Source organism: Nothobranchius furzeri, chromosome 13 (assembly GCF_043380555.1).
Source record: "Nothobranchius furzeri strain GRZ-AD chromosome 13, NfurGRZ-RIMD1, whole genome shotgun sequence".
Classification (NCBI taxonomy): Eukaryota; Metazoa; Chordata; class Actinopteri; order Cyprinodontiformes; family Nothobranchiidae; genus Nothobranchius; species Nothobranchius furzeri.
This window is the reverse complement of record NC_091753.1, coordinates 19,648,933-19,671,460: the sequence shown is the minus strand read 5'-3', so window position 1 is coordinate 19,671,460 and position 22,528 is coordinate 19,648,933. Positions and strand designations below refer to the sequence as shown.

At 40.2% G+C, this 22,528-nt stretch overlaps 1 protein-coding gene across 2 annotated transcripts; it reads left to right on the top strand.

Annotated features, from left to right (window-relative positions):
- Positions 1-82: 82 nt before the first annotated feature.
- Positions 83-17,116, top strand: LOC139062365 (uncharacterized). Of its 2 annotated transcripts, XM_070543153.1 has the most exons (6): positions 83-3,719; positions 3,768-8,884; positions 8,952-9,131; positions 9,203-9,280; positions 9,358-9,435; positions 9,513-17,116. In XM_070543153.1, exons 2-6 carry the CDS (start codon positions 8,695-8,697, stop codon positions 9,665-9,667), a joined length of 681 nt encoding a protein of 226 aa, XP_070399254.1. In that variant the 5' UTR covers positions 83-3,719; positions 3,768-8,694; the 3' UTR covers positions 9,668-17,116. The 2 variants fall into 2 exon arrangements, with proteins under 2 accessions (XP_070399254.1, XP_070399253.1); XM_070543152.1 differs by having other exon boundaries at positions 83-8,884.
- Positions 17,117-22,528: the final 5,412 nt, after the last annotated feature.

The following is a 22,528-nucleotide window of genomic DNA, read 5'->3' as shown; positions in this document are numbered from 1 at the left end:
AACAAACGCTTCGTCAGCCACCCTCCGTGTCAGACCCCTGACGCCAAAAGTGCCCTTTTTCGTTACTTATGTGCGAAAAGGGTTTTTCCCTTTTCTGACTGCAGATCCCAATGCAGCGTAAAACTGACGTGATGGGATGTCCGCAGCCAGGGCACCAAACAAGCTCATGTTACCTAACCTTATCCTCTTGTTATTTAACCTTCCCCTCACCCCTATCCTAACCTTAACCATCTTGCTAGCGAACACGTTATTGATGTGTTGGTCGCTCTAAAAGCCGGCTCTATGAAGTGAACGGGGGGGAGCCGCCTCGTCATTGGTCGGGTTTGGACCGAGGCAACGCGAGGGGGAGGTTTCAACTACCACGGTGGAGGTTAAAAGTAGAGGGTATTTGTAACCTCCCCCTCGCCAGATGGTATGTTCTAACGTTCCCGTTGGGCCGCAAATACGAAAATTCACAGTCAGAATGCATGGGAAACAAACGCTTGATCGCAGTGAGAGTAACGATTAGGTAACAAGAGGGTTAAGGTTAGGATGAGGGAGAGGGGAAGGTTATAAATAGTGAAACGTTAAGGTTTAGGTGCGGTTAAACGAGCTGGTTCGGTGCCGCATCAGCGGATATCCCATCACGTCAGTTTTACACTGCATTGGGATCTGCAGTCAGAAAAGGGAAAAACCCCTTTTCGTACATAAGTGATGAAAAGGGTACTTTTGGCGTCAGGGGTCTGACGCGGAGGGTGGCTGACCAAGCGTTTGTTTTTGACGCGCTGGGAGTGAGAATGTGTTGCTTAAAGAAGCAGTTACAGGTCTGTGACAGCCAGAAATATTGCTTGTTTGTAGGAGACCAAATACTTATTTTCCACCATAATTTGCTGATTGAGTCTCTAAAAATCAGACAATGTGATTTCCTGGATTATTTCTCTCATTTTCACTCTCATTGTTTACCTAGGTTTACCTAGTGTTGTACAGTAACACAATTCATGTACCAGTGTTACGTATTTAGAATACTACTGTATTCTGTTACAATGCTGCTATTTTTAAACATAGTATTTAGAATACAGTTCATTTACTTGTGTGTTTTCGTAGCCTGTCATGCCCTCCTTTTCATGTGAATATACGTATAATCTAGCCATGGTCCGCTGATGGCTCTCAGCTGTGAAGCAGGATCTACGACTGTGTTTCAAACTGTCTCCACTTGCTGTTGGATAACAATAAACGTGACATACTCATCGCTACGAATGTCAGCCAATGAGGTAGTCCGCCATAGTCTGTCATGTCACGCTGTGAGCCAGGAGGAGGTGAGGACCCAAGATGCAGTAACCAGGATGACACGAGGCAGGAGTATTAGAAAAAAGTAAAGTCCTTTATTAGGGATAAACGTTCAAAGTAAAACTCCAAAAAGGGCGGGAAGCCAAAAACATTAATCCAAAATCCTAATGCGTAATTCCTAGAGACCTAGTGCTCCTTTAAAGAGCAGACCTGGAGATATCCAAAAGCCAAGAGACCAAGAGAGGGAACGAGACAACGCTGACACAAACAATGGGCCAACAACATATTGAGACGCAGACAGGGTTATATACACAAGGGCTGGGTGATTAGGGAATTGTTCACAGGTGAGACTAATTAACAGAGGGGAGGAGCACAGCGGAGTAGGGGAGGAAACCAGACCTAACAATGGGGAAGGGAACAAAATGAACTGAAGGGAGAATACTGACTAGATAAACACTAACAGAAGACTAATGATAAGTGAGGTGACTAAGGGAAAACAGGAGGGAAACCTAGAGAGAGCCTGGAGGGGGCTGGGGAACCACAGGAAGGCACAAGAGGAGCACAAGGAGGCACATAAGGGGAACCTAGAGAGGGATGGAGAGCACAATGAGACACATGAGGGAGATGCAGAACGCAGACCATGACACGTTAAAGAAGATGCAAATACATCCTTTATCTAAATAAACTTGGCTTCCTCAATCTGCTCTTGACTCGAAGAAAAGTAAGTAGGTTTTATTTTTATAGCACTCGTCACAGACAGAGAATCACAAAGTCCTTCACATAAAATAAAAACAAAGCTAAAGAAATCATGACGTGGTTAAATCATAATGATCTAAAACAAACAGAAATCAATTTAATAAAAAACAAGTCGCAAAATTATAAGAATATCATAAAACAAATGAAAGATGATTCCAAATTCCAGTTAAAAAAGCAAAAGATTTACGTGAAAGCAGCTTTAATAAAAGGTTGTCAGCTGTGTTTTAAGGTGCCGAGACTGTTAATACTACGTAAGGATAAAGGAAGATCATTCCTGTCGCAACTGCATGGAAGGAGCGATCACCTCGACTTTTGTATCTGGTCTTTGGAACTTCTAGAATTTTCTGGTGGATGGACCTGAGGGCTCGGGCAGGAGCATAAGCCTTTAAAAGTTCAGTAATGTAGGGAGGAGCTTGACCATGTAGAGCACATGTGTCAGACACAAGGCCCGTGGGCCAGATGTGGCCAGCGGAGCATTTTTATGTGGCTCGCAAGATACATATCAAAAATATATTAAAACTGACCCGCTGGCCGATTTTTCCGTAAAGAATACAACTCCCATGATGCTTTGCGGCATTAGCGCGGAGCCTACCCACCCCTCCTTTGTGTTTTTTCCAGCGTCTGCTGCCGGTGTCTGTAGCTCCGCTGTCTCGGACAAACTAAACACTCCTCTCACTCAGCGCCGAGTTCACTCAGCTATTTTCTGACGTTGAAGCCCAGAAACTGAGATTTTAACCGCTCAGTAATGTGTTCACAACTGAAAGAGAAAGTTTTCCAACTAACTTCCAGACAGAGCTGATATAACTCCAGCGAGCAGCGACACGCTCAAATCAGCATGACTCCGTGGCTGCTGTCGTTTTTATTTTTCCTCCCCGACACACAACAACGTGGTCAAGCTGCTCAGACATGTTCATCAGCACAAACCTATGTGAGCACCTGTCAGGGCTGGACTGGGACAAAAATTCAGCCCGGGCATTTTGACTGGAGACCGGCCCATGTTTTTTTTGGAAAAGACATTAAGCCTTACGCTGTTTCTGACACACACCAACGTACACTTTCTTATTGGTAGTATTTATGTATCAATCTAATAAACGTAAACCTACACCATCCTTCCTATCCTGGTATTCTAAAAAGTAGGGTTGGGGGTAACTGATTATTTTTAAAATGATTATTCTGACGATTATTTTATTGAATAGTCGACTATTCTAATGACTATTTAGATGATTAATCTAGTGATTACTTTTCTATTGCACAATTAATAAAAACCAAAAAATTCTCAAATAAATTCCTCCAAAAAATTGATAAGTTGTTACTGTAAGAGAATAAACACTACAGGCCTTCCATTTTGTATAACACTGCTTTTATTGTGTTGCGGTTGTTTATGTTCTGGTGACGTATAGAACTTGGGAGTGCAGGCTGCTGCCTGAGAGGTGGTTGGAGACGGAGTGTCTCCATGCTGCTTTGATTTGTTCACTTATGTGCATGAGGCGAGTGGTGTTACGACCCTTGCTGGGGAGTCACGTGTTTCTCCTATTTTAACTGTAAATCCTTCATGCTGTTATATTTATAACAAGAAACAGATATTCGGACAGAATATTTTCATGTTTATTCGAATATGATTGTGGAACACACCCAGCATCATAATAAATGAAGTAATATTTATGCCAATTTAAGCCTTTATGGGTGACCAGGACTCTGTGATCAATTTTTGGCAAGGGAAATTATCATTTGTTGCCATTTTTTAGGTGTTTATGAATGTGGAAGACACCCAGCATCCTGTGATGGCACTAATAACATCAAGAGATAATAAATAAGGTAATATTTAGGTCAATTTAACCCTTTACACGTGACCAGGACACTGTAATCAATTTTTGGCAAGGGAAATGATCATTTGTTGCCATTTTTGAAGTGTTTATGAATGTGAAAGACACCCAGCATCCTGTGATGGCACTAATAACATCAAGAGATAATAAATAAAGTAATATTTAGGTAAATGTAACCCTTTACACGTGACCAGGACACTGTAATCAATTTTTGGCAAGGGAAATTATCTTCTTTTTTTTCTTTTTTTGCCATTTTTGGGGTGTTTTTGATGATACAGTAGGCAGTATGAGTACAGTAACATCAACAGATAATACATAAAACCCTTATTTGGTCAATTTTAGCCTCCATGAAAATCTGAGCGATTCAATCACTTTTTGGCAAGTAAAATGCCATTTTAGTTGTCTACAATTAAATCATCAATAAAGAATTTAAAGATATTTTGAGGCATTTCTTATAGGTAAACGGGAGGGTGTAGTCTATTTGGCAAGTGACAATCTTAATTTTATGTGCTGAAGTGCTTTTATCTTGTTACTTTTAAATAGAGCAACGTAATGTATAGATAGCAACCTACACAGTGTCATTAAAGCCAAAGCTTGATCATTTTAAATACTTTTTTTCAAGTAAAAATGTGCCCCAAACTAGTTAACTGTGGCTCCATGTCAAGTGGACTAAAGAAAGGAAGGGGAAAAAATTAAATCGCTGGAGAATTGTTTATTTCCATTTATACAACGTTTACATTCAATACAGGGTGCCATTTTACATTGTTTATTTATTTTTTTAGTATCAAGGCTGTAACATAAAGAAAGCCAGTTCTTACCACAAAGTTTGTGGCACAAACCATCTTTCAATCGCAAATATTGCAAAAAGGATTAATATATCCTCATTGTGAACGTTTAAGACAAATAGCAACACTTAAAACAACTTCCGAACTGGAAAAACTAATGTGGCAAGGTGCAAAAAGGAGTGCCCGGGCGGGATTCGATCCCCAGACTCCCGGGTGAAAGTCATACACTCTAACCAGTCAGCCAAAGGGACATCTTCTTGGCCAAGTAGCCAGGGCGCATTATCAATCGGGACATTGTGACAAGACGCTCACATAGCTACATCTTCCTCCCTCTTTCCACAAGCACGTCCTCGTGCTCCCGCGCAGGGTGCCACAAACACTGCCACACAAATATCCGCGATAAACATCTGTTTAAGTACCGGAAGAGGTTATCTTTGCTTTCTGAATGTCCATATTGCTAGATATGCCGAGTTTTAGGGCGAAATCCTGGGGAATTTTGTCTAGAAATGCAATTACCTAACCGTGCGCGATCCCGCGGTGGCTAATCATTTTTTGGCAGCGAGTCAATTTATGGCACAACACCGGCTCGGGTTTCTCCTCCTCCTCCCTCTTTTCTTCTCCAACCTGTCGCTGGGCTGAGGCTCCATCACTTCCTAAATTGATTTTACTTGAACCTTCACTACCAAACAACTGTGAGATTTTAACACATGTGCCAGCATCAGCCTGAAGGGCCAGTTTCTTTTTTAGTCGAATTTTCTCCGCTCCTCCTTTCCGTTTTTTGTTCTCCATTTTGTAAAGCTCGTCTGTCTGTTTACTGAGATTCACAAACAACTGGCGGGTGCATCAGACCTCTGGCTATTGGTCCAGCCCAGAGTGTATTATTACCAATTGGCCAATCCACCAACTTTTACGAGGCGTCGCGTGGGGCGGCGCGGGCAAGTTGTCCGCAACAACTAGAGGCCAGGAAAAAAAAAAAAAAAAAAGACACCGGCCCATAAAAGATGAAAGGGTCGGCCCAGCGGGCAGTTGCCCGCTATGCCCTATGGTCAGTCCAGCGCTGGCACCTGTTGTCATCTAATGTTAGAGAGGATTATAAGACACCTTTCGTCAAACATTTTGACAGGTCTATTGTTCTTTGACCTTTCATTCCTATTGTTCATTTGACCCTTGACCTTGCCCCCCCTTCCTATCATTAATCAAATGGACAGGTGTATTGTTCAATCTTTGCCCCCCCTTCCGTATCATTAATCAAATGGACATGTGTATTGTTAATTGTCCAGATGGGCTAGACCCCCCACGCCGCATCATCAATGGCGTATTGTTGAGCGTGTCCAGATGTCCATGATCCCCCACGTCATAGGCTAATGTGTGTAATGGTGTGTGGTTTCTTTTTTGTGATAGCCCATCGGTTCCCACAGCCCCTCCCTTCTGAGTGTAATCCTATTGTGTTTAACTCTTTAAAAGCTCAGATCTGTCCGAATGGTGAAAAGCCGAGCTCTAAGAAAAAATGATGAACCACGAGGAGCTGAATGAAGCACCAAGCCACCTCTCAGATATGTTCCTCACCTAAATATGGTATGGTCTGCTAGCTCTTGAGTGAGTGACAGAAGCTGAAGTCAATGCATGAACTTTTGCAGCCTTTTGCTGAACACACACAAACTCTTCAGAGTGACACATTGTCTATGTCATTAATAATCTCTTTGAGATGTTCACGTTGGATTTCGTATGTTCAGTCTTAAACTTTGTGTTTAAATGTGTTATTTACATGCAGCTCACTGACACTTTTTGACCAGAACTAAAACTATTGTGTAAAACTCTCTGTCCAGCAGCACATCAAATTAATGGTTGTAAGCACACACACACACACACACACACACACACACACACACACACACACACACACACACACACACACACACACACACACACACACTTCTCTAAGAAGTAAAAGGATTACATTCAAACATTTCTATCACTTCACAAAAGCAATGGTTTACCATCCTAAACCATTTATGGTCCTGTTGTAAACCACCATGCATTCTCAAGCCTATAAGAACAAAAGTTGATCCTTACCTCAGCGTGAATGAAATGGTTGTACGTTTCCTCAAAGTTAAAGAATCTGTTTTTGTAGTAGCAGACAAGATGGTATGGTCTGCTAGCTCTCGAGTGAGTGACAGAAGCTGAAGTCAATGCATGAACTTTTGCAGCCTTTTGCTGAACACACACAAACTCTTCAGAGTGACACATTGTCTATGTTCACGTTGGATTTCGTATGTTCAGTCTTAAACTTTGTGTTTAAATGTGTTATTTACATGCAGCTCACTGACACTTTTTGACCAGAACTAAAACTATTGTGTAAAACTCTCTGTCCAGCAGCACATCAAATTAATGGTTGTAAGCACACACACACACACACACACACACACACACACACACACACACACACACACACACACACACACACACACACGCACACACACACTTCTCTAAGAAGTAAAGGGATTACATTCAAACATTTGTCTTTGACTAAACCATTCAAACATTTCTATCACTTCACAAAAGCAATGGTTTACCATCCTAAACCATTTATGGTCCTGTTGTAAACCACCATGCATTCTCAAGCCTATAAGAACAAAAGTTGATCCTTACCTCAGCGTGATGCTTTTAAGATCTGTTGAGCTTTTTTAAAGTTCATTCTGAACAATTTTGCACAGCCAGCGACTTCTGACAAAGCAAATGACTTCTTTTTTTTTTTGCAGGTGGCGGGAAAGTTTTAAAAACAAAGAACTGGTTGAACCAAATCGTCACAGAAACAACACACAAAAAGCAAATTACTTACTTTTTTTGCAGGTGGGCTGTATTGAAAGAGTGGCGGGAAAGTTTTAAAACAAAGTTCTGGTTCATTCTAAACAAGTCGGCATGGTAACAATTCACAAAAGCAAATGACTTGCTATTGTTTCAAAGAGCTATTTAGGTGAACAGCATCCTTTGGTTCGTCATCATCAACACTGAAAGCTTAACCCCTCGCCTCCTGCCTTTAGTGTCACATTTTGTTTTCACTGTCACACACACACACACACACACACACACACACACACACACACACACACACACACACACACACACACACACACACACACACACATTGCTTCCTGCCTCAGAGAAAAGATTTGATCCATTTTGTAGGACCTATAACAGCTGAAATAAATAAAAAGCTGTTTATGAGGTTTGTTTTTTGGGAGGGGTGGATTAGTAAAGTCTCAGAGCTGACGTACCTCTGGTCAAACCTTTAATGTCATACCTCTCAGAATAGTTAAACTAAGGCACATGCATGTCGTAAACGGATTTACACACGAGTGAAAGAGCTGCTACATTTTAACCAAAACATGAGCGAAGAAGAAGAATAAGAAGAACCGATGGATACGTGTTTTGAATATAGCCTTCCTCTGCTAAAAACAACGTTCGAATTGAGACATGATGAGATTTCAGGAAGAAATGTCCGGTACAAAAACGGTACGGTATTATTTTTTGGATCGTAAAGGTTTTTTTATTTCTGCTCCGGGGAGTTTTGATGAAGCAATGGATACGAGCACACACACACACACACACACACACACACACACACACACACACACACACACACACACCCATCTGGCAGATGTTCACGTTGGATTTCGTATGTTCAGTCTTAAACTTTGTGTTTAAATGTGTAAATATTTACATGCAGCTCACTGACACTTTTTGACCAGAACTAAAACTATTGTGTAAAACTCTCTGTCCAGCAGCACATCAAATTAATGGCTGTAAGCACACACACACACACACACACACACACACACACACACACACACACACACACACACACACACACACACACACACACAACTCTAAACAACCATTCATACATTTGTCTACCTATACAACAAAGCAAATGACTCTGTATTGTTTATAAACATTTTTTTTCGACCAATCGCAACCGTTTTCTATTCAAGATTTTTTTAAACAGCTGTATAAAATGTAAAAGCGCATTTTCGGAGTCGTGATTTGAGGTGTAACAAGCTAAGATGACGGGTAAGTTTTTAACTCAAGACGCAAATCTTTTTTTTTCTCTTTCTGGTTTAACATCTTTATTTTCAGACGCTATTGTCATATCGGACGGCGAGTGGGAAGAAATTCCTATTGAGGAATTAACTTGTAAGACACCGGTCCCCCTGGATGATTTGTCTAAAATTAATCGCGCGGTCGAGAATCTGAGTGAGTGGATTTTATAAATATATACGTAACGTTCTTTTCTTCAACTGAGAAATATCTCATTTTACAGAAAAGGAGGGGGTTCAACCTTACCCCGGAAGTGATAACTTTTACCCAACCACGCCTCCATCCACCAGCCGAACCGTCTTACATTCGTATCAGCCCAGCCATACCGTCAGATCACACGGGAATGCGAGCGTGAAAGCTGTTCGTTACAGGACCATCACGCCGCAGACGATCCTCGAAGCTGGTAAGTGATTACAAAATAGCGATTAATAAGTCAGAGATGTGTCGTTCATATTTATCGTTTTTATTCTTCAGAGCAACGTCCGACGGCCTACGCACCCCCAATATCTCAGCCCCCACCACCTCCAACCCCTTCTCATGCGCGGACGGATGGTAACGATAAAAAAACAACTGATTAATAAGTCAAAGATGACTCGTACACATTTACCGTTGTTTTTTTATCCTTTCAGAACAACATCCGACAGCCGCTTCAATATCTCCGCCCACACCTCCTCCTCCTCCTCCTCCTCCCCCTTCTCCTGCACAGGGTAAGAGATATATAAAAAGGTGGTTATTTACTTCAAAGATGATTCGTTCATATTTTTCCTTGTTTTTATTCTTTCAGAACAATCCGACAGCGACTCTGAAACCGCTGAACGTGGTCCTGAGCAGCCAGCCGGTGAAAATATATGTAACTCTCATATAAGCTCTTTTATTATTCATTCTTACATGCTACTCTTTTTATGGGATCATGTTATACTGTCCTGCACAAGCTCTTAAAACAGCTGCAGGAACTCCAAAAGGGAGATGTTTCTGCTCATCTTCTAATTACAAGTTCTTGTGACATGTTAGATCCTGCCTAACAAGGCAATATATATATATATATTTACTTTAAAAGCTCATTTTATTATTCTATGCTATGGAAACTCGCTCAGATACTCACGGCCTCCACACAAAGATTAATAGCTGTGTATCTTTTCCTGCACAAGAGAAAGGAGTGTGCACATTCCATCTCCACTCAGTGCCTCTCGGTACCAGTGAATGTATCTTCTCCTGTCATGAATATATCAGGATGTTCCTGGTAATCTCAAGGAAACTGTCCGCTAACAAGGCTGTTATTTTCACCTGTCATGATCATTGACGTATGTACATGGCAAACTGCGTATGTAACATTCCTGTAATCTTCAATAAAAATCAGCCGTTTTCAGTAGAACGGCGAGAGTCTGTCCGAAGCATCTGGCAAGAGCAGGTCGCGGGACTTGCTGCAGAGACTCTCCCCCTCATGAGCGGCGAAACAGTGAATGGACTTCTGATCATTTGTCTCCTCGTTCTGTCAACTTAAAAGGTGTTTAACTCCATCTACTCCGTACCCGTGCTTGGTCTAACGGAAGAGAGACCAACAAATTTGGCGTCACGAACAGGATTTTTTCTTTTTGAAGAAAAAGGAGTTTTTGGAGGACAATTTGACCAACCGACCCAGTGAACGATCTTGGCACAGAACACCGCGGTGGAAAACAAGGTGAGCAGAGCCTATTATCTAAAATCTGCTCATTGGATTTATCCAAAGCCTTTGTGTCCAGAATCATAGTAGCTGAGGTCCTAAAATAATAGTTGGAGAAGAAAGTGGAGACAAGTGCAGAAAGAATAAGAGATTTTTTGTAATGGTTTAATGGTGAAATGAAATGAGGATTTTTCTAATGGTTTAATGAGTAAATGAGAAAAGGAAATAGTACAGATGAAGGGATGGTGACCCAGGGCTAATAGAGTAGCCCTAAAGTTCCATTTCCAGGTCGTGGCTGACCACACTATTTGCTGACGAGCGGATAGAATATATAACAAGGTTATATAAAGCTTGGCTGGATCCATAGGTGTGGGAACCCTAAAAGTCCACAGGTCAAGGACCTGGTTTTTTTTGTGTTAAGGGAAGGGGAGGCTAAAAGAGAGCTCCCTGGATTTTAAGGTCAAGGACCTGGTTTTTTTTGTGTTAAGGGAAGGGGAGGCTAAAAGAGAGCTCCCTGGATTTTTAAGGTCAAGGACCTTTTCCATGAGATGAGAAAAATGTTCTGAGGTAACTGTTTTTGCATAAGATGATAAATGTTTTGACTGCTTCTGTGTGAAGAGAGCAGTGCTTTTGGCTATTTCTGCGTGCTTTTGGCTGTTTTTGCATAAAATGAGCAATGTTTAAATATGACAAGCAGCCCAGTTGAAGCCACGAGAAATAAGGTTTTATTGAGAAAGTCAGCGGAAGAGGCGATGAAGAAAAAAGGGGTAGATGTTAACAGTAGAGGTAACTGGAGAAAGATTTGGGAAGTGAAGGCTGCAGAATCGAGAGAAAAAAGGCACAGCTGTAGACAAGCTTCACTGTGTGTGTAAGCTGAGTTCAGCCTGTGTGTGTGAGGCGCAGCAAGAGGCTGCTTACGGCTCTGGATTGAAAGTGCAGCACTAGGAGAGTGCAGAATGCAGAGCAGAGTTTTGGGAGCTCCGTGTGTGTGTGTGTGTGAGTGTACAGCGCTGGGTGTGTGTGTGAAGGCCTGATGCGGTACCAGAAAATAAATAAATAAGATAAATAAGAGCTTTAAAAAGTTGCAACTCGTATATGTAAATTACACTGCAGTGCTAAAATTAATGTTTGGAGCTACGCAAAATTCAAATTCTGCAACCCTGTTCTGATCAGTCTTTGAACAGAACACCATAAGTTAATAAATAAAAGGTTTTTAAAGTAACATATGCATATGTATGTGTGTATGTATGTATATGTGTATACATATATATACATATGTAGTGTAGAAGCGTGATAATCATTTGTGTGTGGGGCAGCATGTGAGTGACCCCGATCTGGGGGTTAAGTGACCTGGAGATGAAAAAAGGGAAAAAACCACCAAGAAACGCAAGTAAGGATGTAAATGACAGCTTTATTTTAGAAATATAGTCATATAGCTGCTAAACAGTAAAATCAAAACAGATCTGCAGAAAATAAATATATAAACTATTCCTCAGAGCGCTCTCAAAAAAATTGCAATTGGATTTGCTCTAATGTTACATAAGGCCTGCTTAAAAGCATAGTAAGCATTAAATTCTGAAAATAACCAGTGCAGTGTTAAATAAATTCTGTGCTTAAAATATTATATATATATAGAGAGAGAATAAATAAGTGACGAACTGACTTACTTTAAAAAAAAAAAGACTGTGACAAACAAAGAATGTCGTCTGTGCCATGTGAATGAGTGGATGCGTGTCTTCTTGCATGAGCTGCTTTCGCTGGATCTTCTGAATGACTCAGTTTTTAATAGAGGGAGCAGCTGCTTGAGAAACAGGGTGCGGTCCATGTTTTTACTAGACGGTTATTTAGTTCAAGAGACTGTGGAAACAATAGAAAAAGAATTTATCGTTAGTGTGAGGACAAGAAAATCCCTTAAAATACAAAAGTTGTATGGTCGTGGTTATAAAGGAAGTATTTTGTCTGATTATGGGCCGTGGAGTCAGCTGGACTCCCTCGCTCTCACAGTTTTTCTGTGTAACATGCAGTTTTAAGCCATTTGTGACTTTAGAAAGGATATTTTTCGGTGTTTTGGACGTACCTTAAGGCTTCTGGTTAGGGTACTCAGGAGATCCTTCCTCTCGGACAGATCTAGTGAGAATGACTGGAGTTTCAGCCTGGGGACCTGACTCCACCCACTTTTACACACAGGAGTCCCGCAGTCTAAAAATAGCACAGGGTGCTGCGAAAAGCAGCTCTGAACCTCTCAGGATCATCTTTATGAAAACCATAAAATTAACAAATAATCAGTCAGGAAATAAAATATTTGTTAAATCTTGCTATAAAACAAAATCCAATAATTGTCTTGCCTCAACTTTAAGAACCATTAACGTTAATGGCTGGATTTTGAGATGCTGAATAATGAAAAAAAAACAGATAAACTAAGTATTATTTCCTGTAACCTGGCTAGAAACTGTACTAGGCTGTTTTGAGTTAAAAACTGGTAGATATTTTCCCAAAATAAAATAGATAAATAAAAAATGAAAGGAGGGATCTTGCATTTGGGATAGATTGTGCTTAATGTTTAAAACCTGTGTAGAACTGATTTGATGATTCAGAACAAATTGTGCATAGGAAGTAGTTCAGATTTATTTTTGAGTCAATAAAGTCGACTAAATATTAGAAACCTTCGTTGATTTTGATTTGTAAAAGAGAAAGTTCTGTCCTTTCAACTCAATCAACATATTTAAGGAAAACGTTTGCTGTGCATTGTGGAGGCATGAACTTTACTGGGTGGGCCTGTCACAACCAGCTGCAAAGAATGTTTGGGTCTGACTTCTATACAAAGAGAACCTGGAAGCCCTCACCAAAAACTGTGACTCATAACATCAAGACGGGGAGCACTACAAGATGGACAAAGAGGCAGAAACTTATTTGCCCTGCTGCTGATGAAACAAAGTACAAAAGGGGGAGCATGTGTGCTAACATGTGAACTTTAATCAATGACGGTGGTCATCCTGGACTTACAAAGAGAGGCTCAAAAGAGACTGTTTCCTATGGTTACACCCAGTAAAAGAGTGCTTGCTGCAGTCAGGTAATGAACAAGGCTTTTTGGCAACAACCAGTTGAATTGATGAAATGTCAGAACTGTGGAAAATTTACTAAACTACTGTAGAACATAGTTAACTGAGAAAGTTAGCCTAAAAAAAGATAATAATAATATCAATAAATAAATAAATAATAGGATTAGTAACCTGGATTTCAGCCCAACTCATCATTGGACGTCAATATAATCTTTATTGTCCTAGGATTCTCAGCTGCAGCGGACATGCAGTAAAGCCTTATTTTCTTTTCAAAACGGAATACATCAGCGTCATCACTTATCTTCATTAGTTAAGGAAACGGTGTCTATTTATAAGTCTAGGAGAACGCTTTAGGCTTCAACAGTTTTCTCCTTCGAGCAAACATGCGCAAATTTCCGGACAGTTTATAGTAACGTTCCATCCCATTCCATTCATTGCATAAAAAATAAACATTAAATGAATAATTTGGCATCCAGCTGACTAAATGATTCATGGAACATCTCATCCGAGACAATAGTGAGGTAGAAAATAGTGTTACAAAAATATTGAATAATGGTACCCCTCATTCGATAAAAATTATGTTCACATTTTTATCTTGTGAAATCTTTAACATAATATTTTAATTGGCCTTTTTGACGACAATTGGCTAAAAAGTCTTTAAGATTATCATCACAGGATGGCATGATAAATAAGTAAATAACATAAATAAATAAATAGACAAAAATAAGAGAGAAAAAGCAAAATTAATTAAATGAAACGTAATAGTGATAAAAAGTTAAATTGATCTAAAATCTGTCATTCAGTGCCACTGGAAAAAGGAAGAGGATAGGGGAGTATTTCTTAGCACAAATCATGTTATTGATTTAGCAATGCAGCTTAATTTCAGATGCTTTAAGGATGATACTAACTTGTGTTATAGATGGAGGAGTAGCACAGAAACACTTCTAGATGAGGAGATAAGGAAAAAAACTGCTGATTACCAACACTATGCACAAACAAACCTGTAACTGCAGTTTCGTTATTTATGAATTAACCTTAAGTAGTGAATTAATTCTTAGGATTTCTTGTGCGAGTAGTGTTCCTAAAAAAGAAAGAAAGAAAGAAAGAAAGAAGGTAAGAAAGACAGGTAGTTTAGGTAAGGGACAACCTGAAACTTTTTGGTTGAATTGATAGTAAAGTGATTGTCCTAATTTCTAATTGGAGAGATCACATCGCAACGTGAGTTTAGAACAGCAGTTATGGGAAGTTTTGTTGGATTAATTTGATTACACGCTTTAGGTCTTATTTTTTCTTTCCACTGATTTAGCGTTAGGTTAAGTATTTCACACTTTCGCTTCAGTCTGACATTTGCTTGGTGTGTGAGGGCACAGAGACGTGTATGGACCGTGTGTTTGACTGTGTTTGTCTTGTTTGTTTGTTTATTTATCTATATGGGCGTGGCTGAGCCTTGAGAAACATCAACAAAGCCATTGGGCTATTCTGAGTAAATTGACCAATTCAAATTCAAATTCAGGATCCTGAAACAATTTGGCTATAACCTCTAATTGATGAAGGACATCTTAAGAATTCATTATACAAGGCTTCCTCTCCAGTGTTGCCGGAACTGACATAAAACCCATGCATGGTTGTATGTTTTAGTTTGATCATTTATACTCATTGAATTATTGTTGTTTGCTTTGTGTTTTAATTTCTTTGTAATTTTTCTCTGTGACACAGGTGGAGATGCTGGTGGCGAAGTGGATCCCACTCATTTCTTTCTCCCACACACATTCTTACTCTCTCCCTCTCTCTGTGTGTGTATGTGCATGTGTATGTGTTTGTGTGTCTGTGTGTGTCCATGTCGTGATGTCACTGTACCTTTAATTGCGCTTGCTGTTCGTAACTGTATGTGTCTGATGTTGAAGGTATCAGAGGCTAGGGTCAGTAAGAGCTAGGACATTTTTGTGCATAACCTCTAATCCCTAGGCGATCGGTCCGGGGAACTTCTGGTCCGGCCGGAGTGTGAATCTTCCTACCAACTATCTGCCGAGATCAAGGACTGCACAAGCCGAGAAAGCCTTCATTGGACCAAAACTACACACACGAAGAGGCTTCGTCTTCGGTGCCAGGCGTCTGGGTCCTGCTAAAAGTCACCAAAAGGAAGTGGACGGAACCGAGGTGGACCGGGCCATACAGGATCACGGAGAGGACGTCACACGCTGTCCGGCTGGACGGGAGGAGCCTAACCTGGAAGAGAAGCAGCTGACATCTGCCTAACCAGAGAAAGGATCCAAAAACCAGGAAGAGAAGTAGCTGACTGCAGTAGCATGCCAAGCTGCCACCACATCCTGCAGGACGAGAATCATGACATCATCACCCCCTGCAGCTGCCTGGAGCCAGTGAAGGGTCCTCAACAGGGGGAAGAAGTAACCACCCTATGAACATTCTACAAAGGTTCTATTTAACACCCTCATTTATTTTACAAGGGTAATATTTTACACCCTCCACCTGCTGACCCAATTATCCAGATGCCCTTGTTACTAGCCAATCCTAAAATCTATTTGGGAGGGGAACTCTCTGATGATAGTGATGACTCTCATGATGAAGAAGATGTTGTTAGAGTGTGAGAATGTTCAGTGATTTATGTAACCATCCCTTCACCAGTTCATTTTTATGATTTTTTTGTTTGTTTTGTTTTATTTTTTGTTGATCATTGATGTCCTAGGCATGCACACTCTATGCCAACAGGTGTTCGCCCCAAAATTGAGATATGACAAATGGGGGGACATGGGGGAATTTTCCCTATAAACATATGATAATTAGGGTTTTTCGCCCTCATATGGAGTTGCATGCGATCCATACATGTTGTGACATGTTCAGTTGAAAGTATAATCATGTTTTTTGTATTAGTTTACTGCTAGAGATATGAGAAAATGTAATCTGATTGATTGTTTGTATTGGTGTTTTAAAACTCTGCTTATTATATTCTTTTTGATGGAATTTGGAGTTGTTATTGTTTTGATTTCCTACATCTTTGTTGAACTCTTAAAAGAGTTCAAAAGGGGGATTGAAAATATATGTAACTCTCATATAAGCTCTTTTATTATTCATTCTTACATGCTACTCTTTTTATGGGATCATGTTATACTGTCCTGCACAAGCTCTTAAAACAGCTGCAGGAACTCCAAAAGGGAGATGTTTCTGCTCATCTTCTAATTACAAGTTCTTGTGACATGTTAGATCCTGCCTAACAAGGCAATATATATATATATATTTACTTTAAAAGCTCATTTTATTATTCTATGCTATGGAAACTCGCTCAGATACTCACGGCCTCCACACAAAGATTAATAGCTGTGTATCTTTTCCTGCACAAGAGAAAGGAGTGTGCACATTCCATCTCCACTCAGTGCCTCTCGGTACCAGTGAATGTATCTTCTCCTGTCATGAATATATCAGGATGTTCCTGGTAATCTCAAGGAAACTGTCCGCTAACAAGGCTGTTATTTTCACCTGTCATGATCATTGACGTATGTACATGGCAAACTGCGTATGTAACATTCCTGTAATCTTCAATAAAAATCAGCCGTTTTCAGTAGAACGGCGAGAGTCTGTCCGAAGCATCTGGCAAGAGCAGGTCGCGGGACTTGCTGCAGAGACTCTCCCCCTCATGAGCGGCGAAACAGTGAATGGACTTCTGATCATTTGTCTCCTCGTTCTGTCAACTTAAAAGGTGTTTAACTCCATCTACTCCGTACCCGTGCTTGGTCTAACGGAAGAGAGACCAACACCGGTAAGCTGTTTCACAAAACCGCTCTGCAAAGTATATTTAATTTTTGAAGTAGAAAAGATGATGTTTTTTATCCTTTCAGAACAACCCACGACCGACGAAGAGAACGCCCCACCTCCTGTACCTGTACAGAGTAAGTTAAATTTATATATATAATTTATTAAAAGCTCGTTCATTTTATTTATTTTTATTTATTTTTTCATCAGAAAAACGGCTGAAGAAAAAGAAGAAAAACATCCGTCTTTCACCGATTCAACGGCTAAACAGGATGAAAATGGCCTACTTGCTTCTGCAGGTCAATTCTGGCCTGGTCGAAGTGGTCCAACAAGTGCTGGCTCTGTAAGGAGGACGACGCAGAGTTTTTTTCTTCATTTTTAGTAGGTTATTAATGTCTTTGTATCATGAGTGAAAATTGGTTTGACGACCTTTCAGATTTGTTTGAAGTATATGATGAATTAAATGTAGTTGATGATGATGAATTGTTAGATCGAATTTTAGCCAGCCAAAATCCCTCAGATGAGGCCGATAATTTGGTGTTAAATGACTGGTTTGATTTAAGCGGACTGAGTGAAGTAGATGAATTAGCTTCAGATAGTGAGATCTTAGCATCCCAAGCCGTTTCAAACGAGGTCGATCAAATTCTAGCAAATTCAGATTCGCCTTCATCAGAAGCTGTAGATGAAATATTGAGACAATTAGAACACCAGCAGCACGTAAACGAGGTCGATCAAATTCTAGCAAATTCAGATTCGCCTTCATCAGAAGCAATAAACGAAATTTTGAGACAAATAGAACACCGGCAGATCGGAGGGAGCGTAAACGCAGCTTTTAACCAGCGTGAAATTAGAGAGAGAGTGTCTTTTCAAGCAATCAACGACCCAGCCGAGTTTTATATTAATCTGATGGAAATATTAAACAGGTTTGCTGAAAGAGGAAGCCAGATCGCGCGTCCCAACGATAGAGTCCAGTTTGAAATTAATACTTTACACACGACGCACCACGTTAATTTTAATTATGACGGATCAAATATGTTAAATCAGCTTCAGTATTTACTGGATCTGTTAGTCCAATCAAATGAAGCATTAGAGGCCGACAACGAATTTAATTTCAGACTGCAAGTGATAAATAACCCGTCCGGCGGCGGAAAACGAAAAATCGAAACCATTCTGGATCACGAATTAGTCAATAAAAAACGAAACCATCTCATTTGCCCTCCAGAGGCCAATCAGCCGTTGTGTTTTGCGCTAAGCATAGCCGGCCTGTTAAATCCCTCAGCGAGAGATACAGAATTATTGAATGTGGCTAAAAATATTCATCAACAGGCAGGGCTTCAGGAGCAATCAACCGTTTCATTTAGCGACGTGATTCAATTTGAAAATATTGTTCAAAGAAAAATAATCATTTTTTACAGATCCGACAGAATCATTTCTAAATTTGAAACAGATTTTAGCGATCGAACAAATCCGTTGTTCATTTTGCTACTCAATCAACATTATTACGGCATAAAAAATATTAAAGGTTTCTTAGGAGCCAAATATTTTTGTTCATGGTGCTTTTCCGCTTATAATAACATAAACGGACATCATTGTAATTGGTTCTGTCGCGTGTGTAATACCGATTTATGCAAACGGACAGAAACGTCTCTCATCACATGTTCTGATTGTAATCGAATATGCCAAAATGTAATATGTTTTCAAACTCACAAAACACCTGTTTTCAGGCCTCAAGCAAACAGGTTAGTTTCTCCTTGCGAAATGTTTAAAAAATGCACCATTTGTAAACAAACTTATTACATCGCCATGGGTGGAAATGGTTCACAGCACGTTTGCTCAGCGACCAAATGCATCGTTTGCAAACAGTCGGTGGTCACGGACGATCATCGCTGTTTTATTCAGCTTGAAAAAAAAGATGACGGTTTAACGGAAAAGGTTATTTATTACGACACTGAAACGTTTACGGATCAGAACGGTGTGCATACACCTTTTTTAATCTGTGCAAAATCCGATTCAGGCGACGTTTGGGAGAAATTTGGTTTAGATTGCATTAAAGATTTTATTATGCAGATGCGTCGTCCTAAATTCAGCAATTATACATTTGTTGCACACAATGCGCGTGGATTTGATGCTTATATAATTCTGAGCGCTATGTGTCAATTAAAAATTGTTCCCAAAAATATACTCATGCAAGGCTGTAAAATCCTGAGTTTTCACGATCCAGATTTCGGGTTGAGATTCATTGATTCCTTAAGTTTTCTCATGATGAAATTAGCCAACCTTCCAGCTGCTTTGGGCTTTACAGATAAAACTAAAGGTTATTTTCCTCACAGATTTTCATCGCTTGAACATCTGAATTATAAAGGACCTTACCCAGATGTCAGCCATTATGGGTTTGAACAAATGTCTCCGGAGCATAAAAAAATATTTTTAGAATGGTACACCGATGTGTCTAAACAGCAGCTGTTTGATTTCAGAAAGGAGGCCGTGTTTTATTGTAGAAACGATGTGGAAATTCTGCGTAAAGCATGCGGTATTTTCAGAGAGGAGTTTTTTAATGAAACAGGTATCGACCCGCTGAAATCTGTCACGATCGCTTCAGCTTGCATGCGCGTGTTTAGATCAAAATTCCTAAAACCAGACACATTGGCCATTCCTTGTCCGCTCGGTTATCGACCGCAACAAAAACCATTTTCAAGTTCAAGCATCGTGTGGTTGGAATGGGTTTCACACAGTCAAAATGTAGACATTCAACACGCTTTAACGCCTTTGGGGGAGTATAAAGTGGGAGATTTTTATCTCGACGGATATGCTGTGATTTCAGGCGTCGAACAAGGGTTTGAGTATATGGGTTGTTTTTTCCACGGCTGTCCAAAATGTTTCTTACAGTCATCCATATGTCCTCTGAGAAAAATCACTTTTGGTGAAATTTATGACAAAACCGTCGAAAAGCTTCAGTCGTTGGAAACTGTGCATCGATTAAAAATGAATGTCATTTGGGAACATGATTGGCAGGAGATGGTAAAAACTGATCCGGACGTGAAACAGTTTGTCTCAAGATTTGATCCACCGCCGGCTCCTCTTTTACCTCGTGAAGCCCTGTATGGAGGCAGAACTTGTCCGGTTCGGCTGAGGCATTCTGCTCAGAGCGGTGAAAAAATCCACTATGTGGATTTTACGAGTCTGTACCCTTATGTAAACGCCACACAGACTTACCCCATAGGCCATCCCAAAATTCATGTTAAAAATTTCAGAGATCCGAGTCACTATTTTGGCTTGATTAAAGCTGTCGTTTTGCCACCCAGAAAACTGTTTTTCCCTGTTCTGCCTTTTAAAACATCCAAAGGTAAACTCGTTTTTACACTGTGTCGCACATGCGCTGAAATGAATAATCAATCTGATTCTTGTTCACACAGCGCGTCTCAACGTGCTTTGACGGGCGTTTGGGTGAGTGTAGAGTTCAATTACGCTTTGGATTCAGGTTACAGTCTGGTGAAAATGATTGAAGTCTGGGATTTTGAGAAAAGCAGTAAAGATGTGTTCGCAGGTTACATTAACACGTTTTTGAAGCAGAAACAACAAGCGTCTGGTTTTCCTGAAGGATTGATTGACGATGACTCAAAAAGAAAATACATTCAGGACTACCAACTTCGTCAGGGAATACTATTAGATGCGTCTAAGATTCAGCACAATCCTGCTAAGCGTGCCATTTCAAAATTATGTCTCAATTCACTCTGGGGGAAGTTTGGTCAAAGAGATGATCTTGTACAAACCACATTTGTTCAAAAACCTGATGAATTTTTTGACATTCTGTTTTCAGGGAGATACAATGTTAAATTCTTCAGTTTTCTCACTTCAGGAGCCGTTCTGGTGCAACACAGTTTGGCAGAAAAATGCCTAACGACTCCTGGCAGAAGCAACAACATTTTTATCGCCGCTTTCACCACAACTTATGCCAGATTGAAATTATTAAATGCGTTGAACAAACTGGGAAATCGCGTCATTTATTACGATACAGATTCTATAATTTATTCTGTCAAAGAGAACGAGTGTGTTTTACCAACAGGACCGCTGCTGGGGGATTTAACCGATGAACTGCACGGCGATTCCATCACGGAATTTTCATCAGCCGGTCCAAAAACGTATGCTTACAAAACCCGGGACCGCCAGCAGGTGGTGATAAAGGCTAAGGGTATCACACAGTCATTCATTTCATCTGATCACATCAATTTTGACAGCTTAGCGCTGCTGGTTGAGGGGTATGTGGCTGGAGAAAGGGGAAGATTTTTGCAAACTCAACAGGATGTCATCAAGAGAGATAAAAAAGATCTCACTCTCGCGAATGTTTCATTTGTGAAAAGGTTTCGTGTGATTTTTGATAAGCGGAGGTTATTTGCTGACGGCTGTACAGAACCATTTGGGTATTAAAAATGGAAACTGATTTTGACGCTAGACTAAAGTCTCCATTCAGTGCACAAATTGCTGGTCCGTCAGGCTGTGGAAAAACCTTTTTTGTAAAAAGTATTTTGGAAAATTGTATGCAATGTTTAACTGAAATGCCAAAAAACATCGTGTGGTTTTTTACATCTTATCAACCTATGTATGATGATCTTTGTAATAAAAGTATTCGATTCATTCAAGGTCTCCCGCTTTCATTCGAGGATGATGATTTATTTCCATCGGGTCAAAACCACTTGGTGATCTTGGATGACATGATGTCTCAAACCTCCAGCCATCCTGGAGTGCTAAAATTATTTACGCAGCTGAGACATCACAGAAATATGAGCGTCATTTTAATCACTCAAAATGTTTTTCATCAAGGAAAACATAGTCGTTCCATCAGCTTAAACACCAATTATTTGATTTTGTTTAAAAACCCTCGAGATAAATTGCAAATCAATGTTTTAGCAAATCAAATATATCCTACCCAAAAAAGATATTTCATGGAGAGTTTTCAAGACGCTACGTCAGAACCGTACGGTTATTTAATTGTGGATTTAAAAGCGGAAACGCCAGAATCTTTCCGTCTCCGTACGGGTTTACTTCCGGATCAGCTCACCGCGGTGTATTTGCCTAAAACAGAGCCATGTCAGCCCGGATAAAACGCAACGCCAAGATTCTACGTGCTTTGTCACGTATGAAGCATCGCCAACGTCAGGAGTTTTTAAAAGGGTGCTCCGAGGACGTTCTCAAGGCTTTGTGTGAGATAGCTTTAAACGTGATCAAAGGAAATATACGTCTGTCGCCGCGTCAATTTCGAAAGTTGTCTAAAAGCAAAACGGTGCTCAGACAGTTGACTCATAACAAAACTAGCCTTTT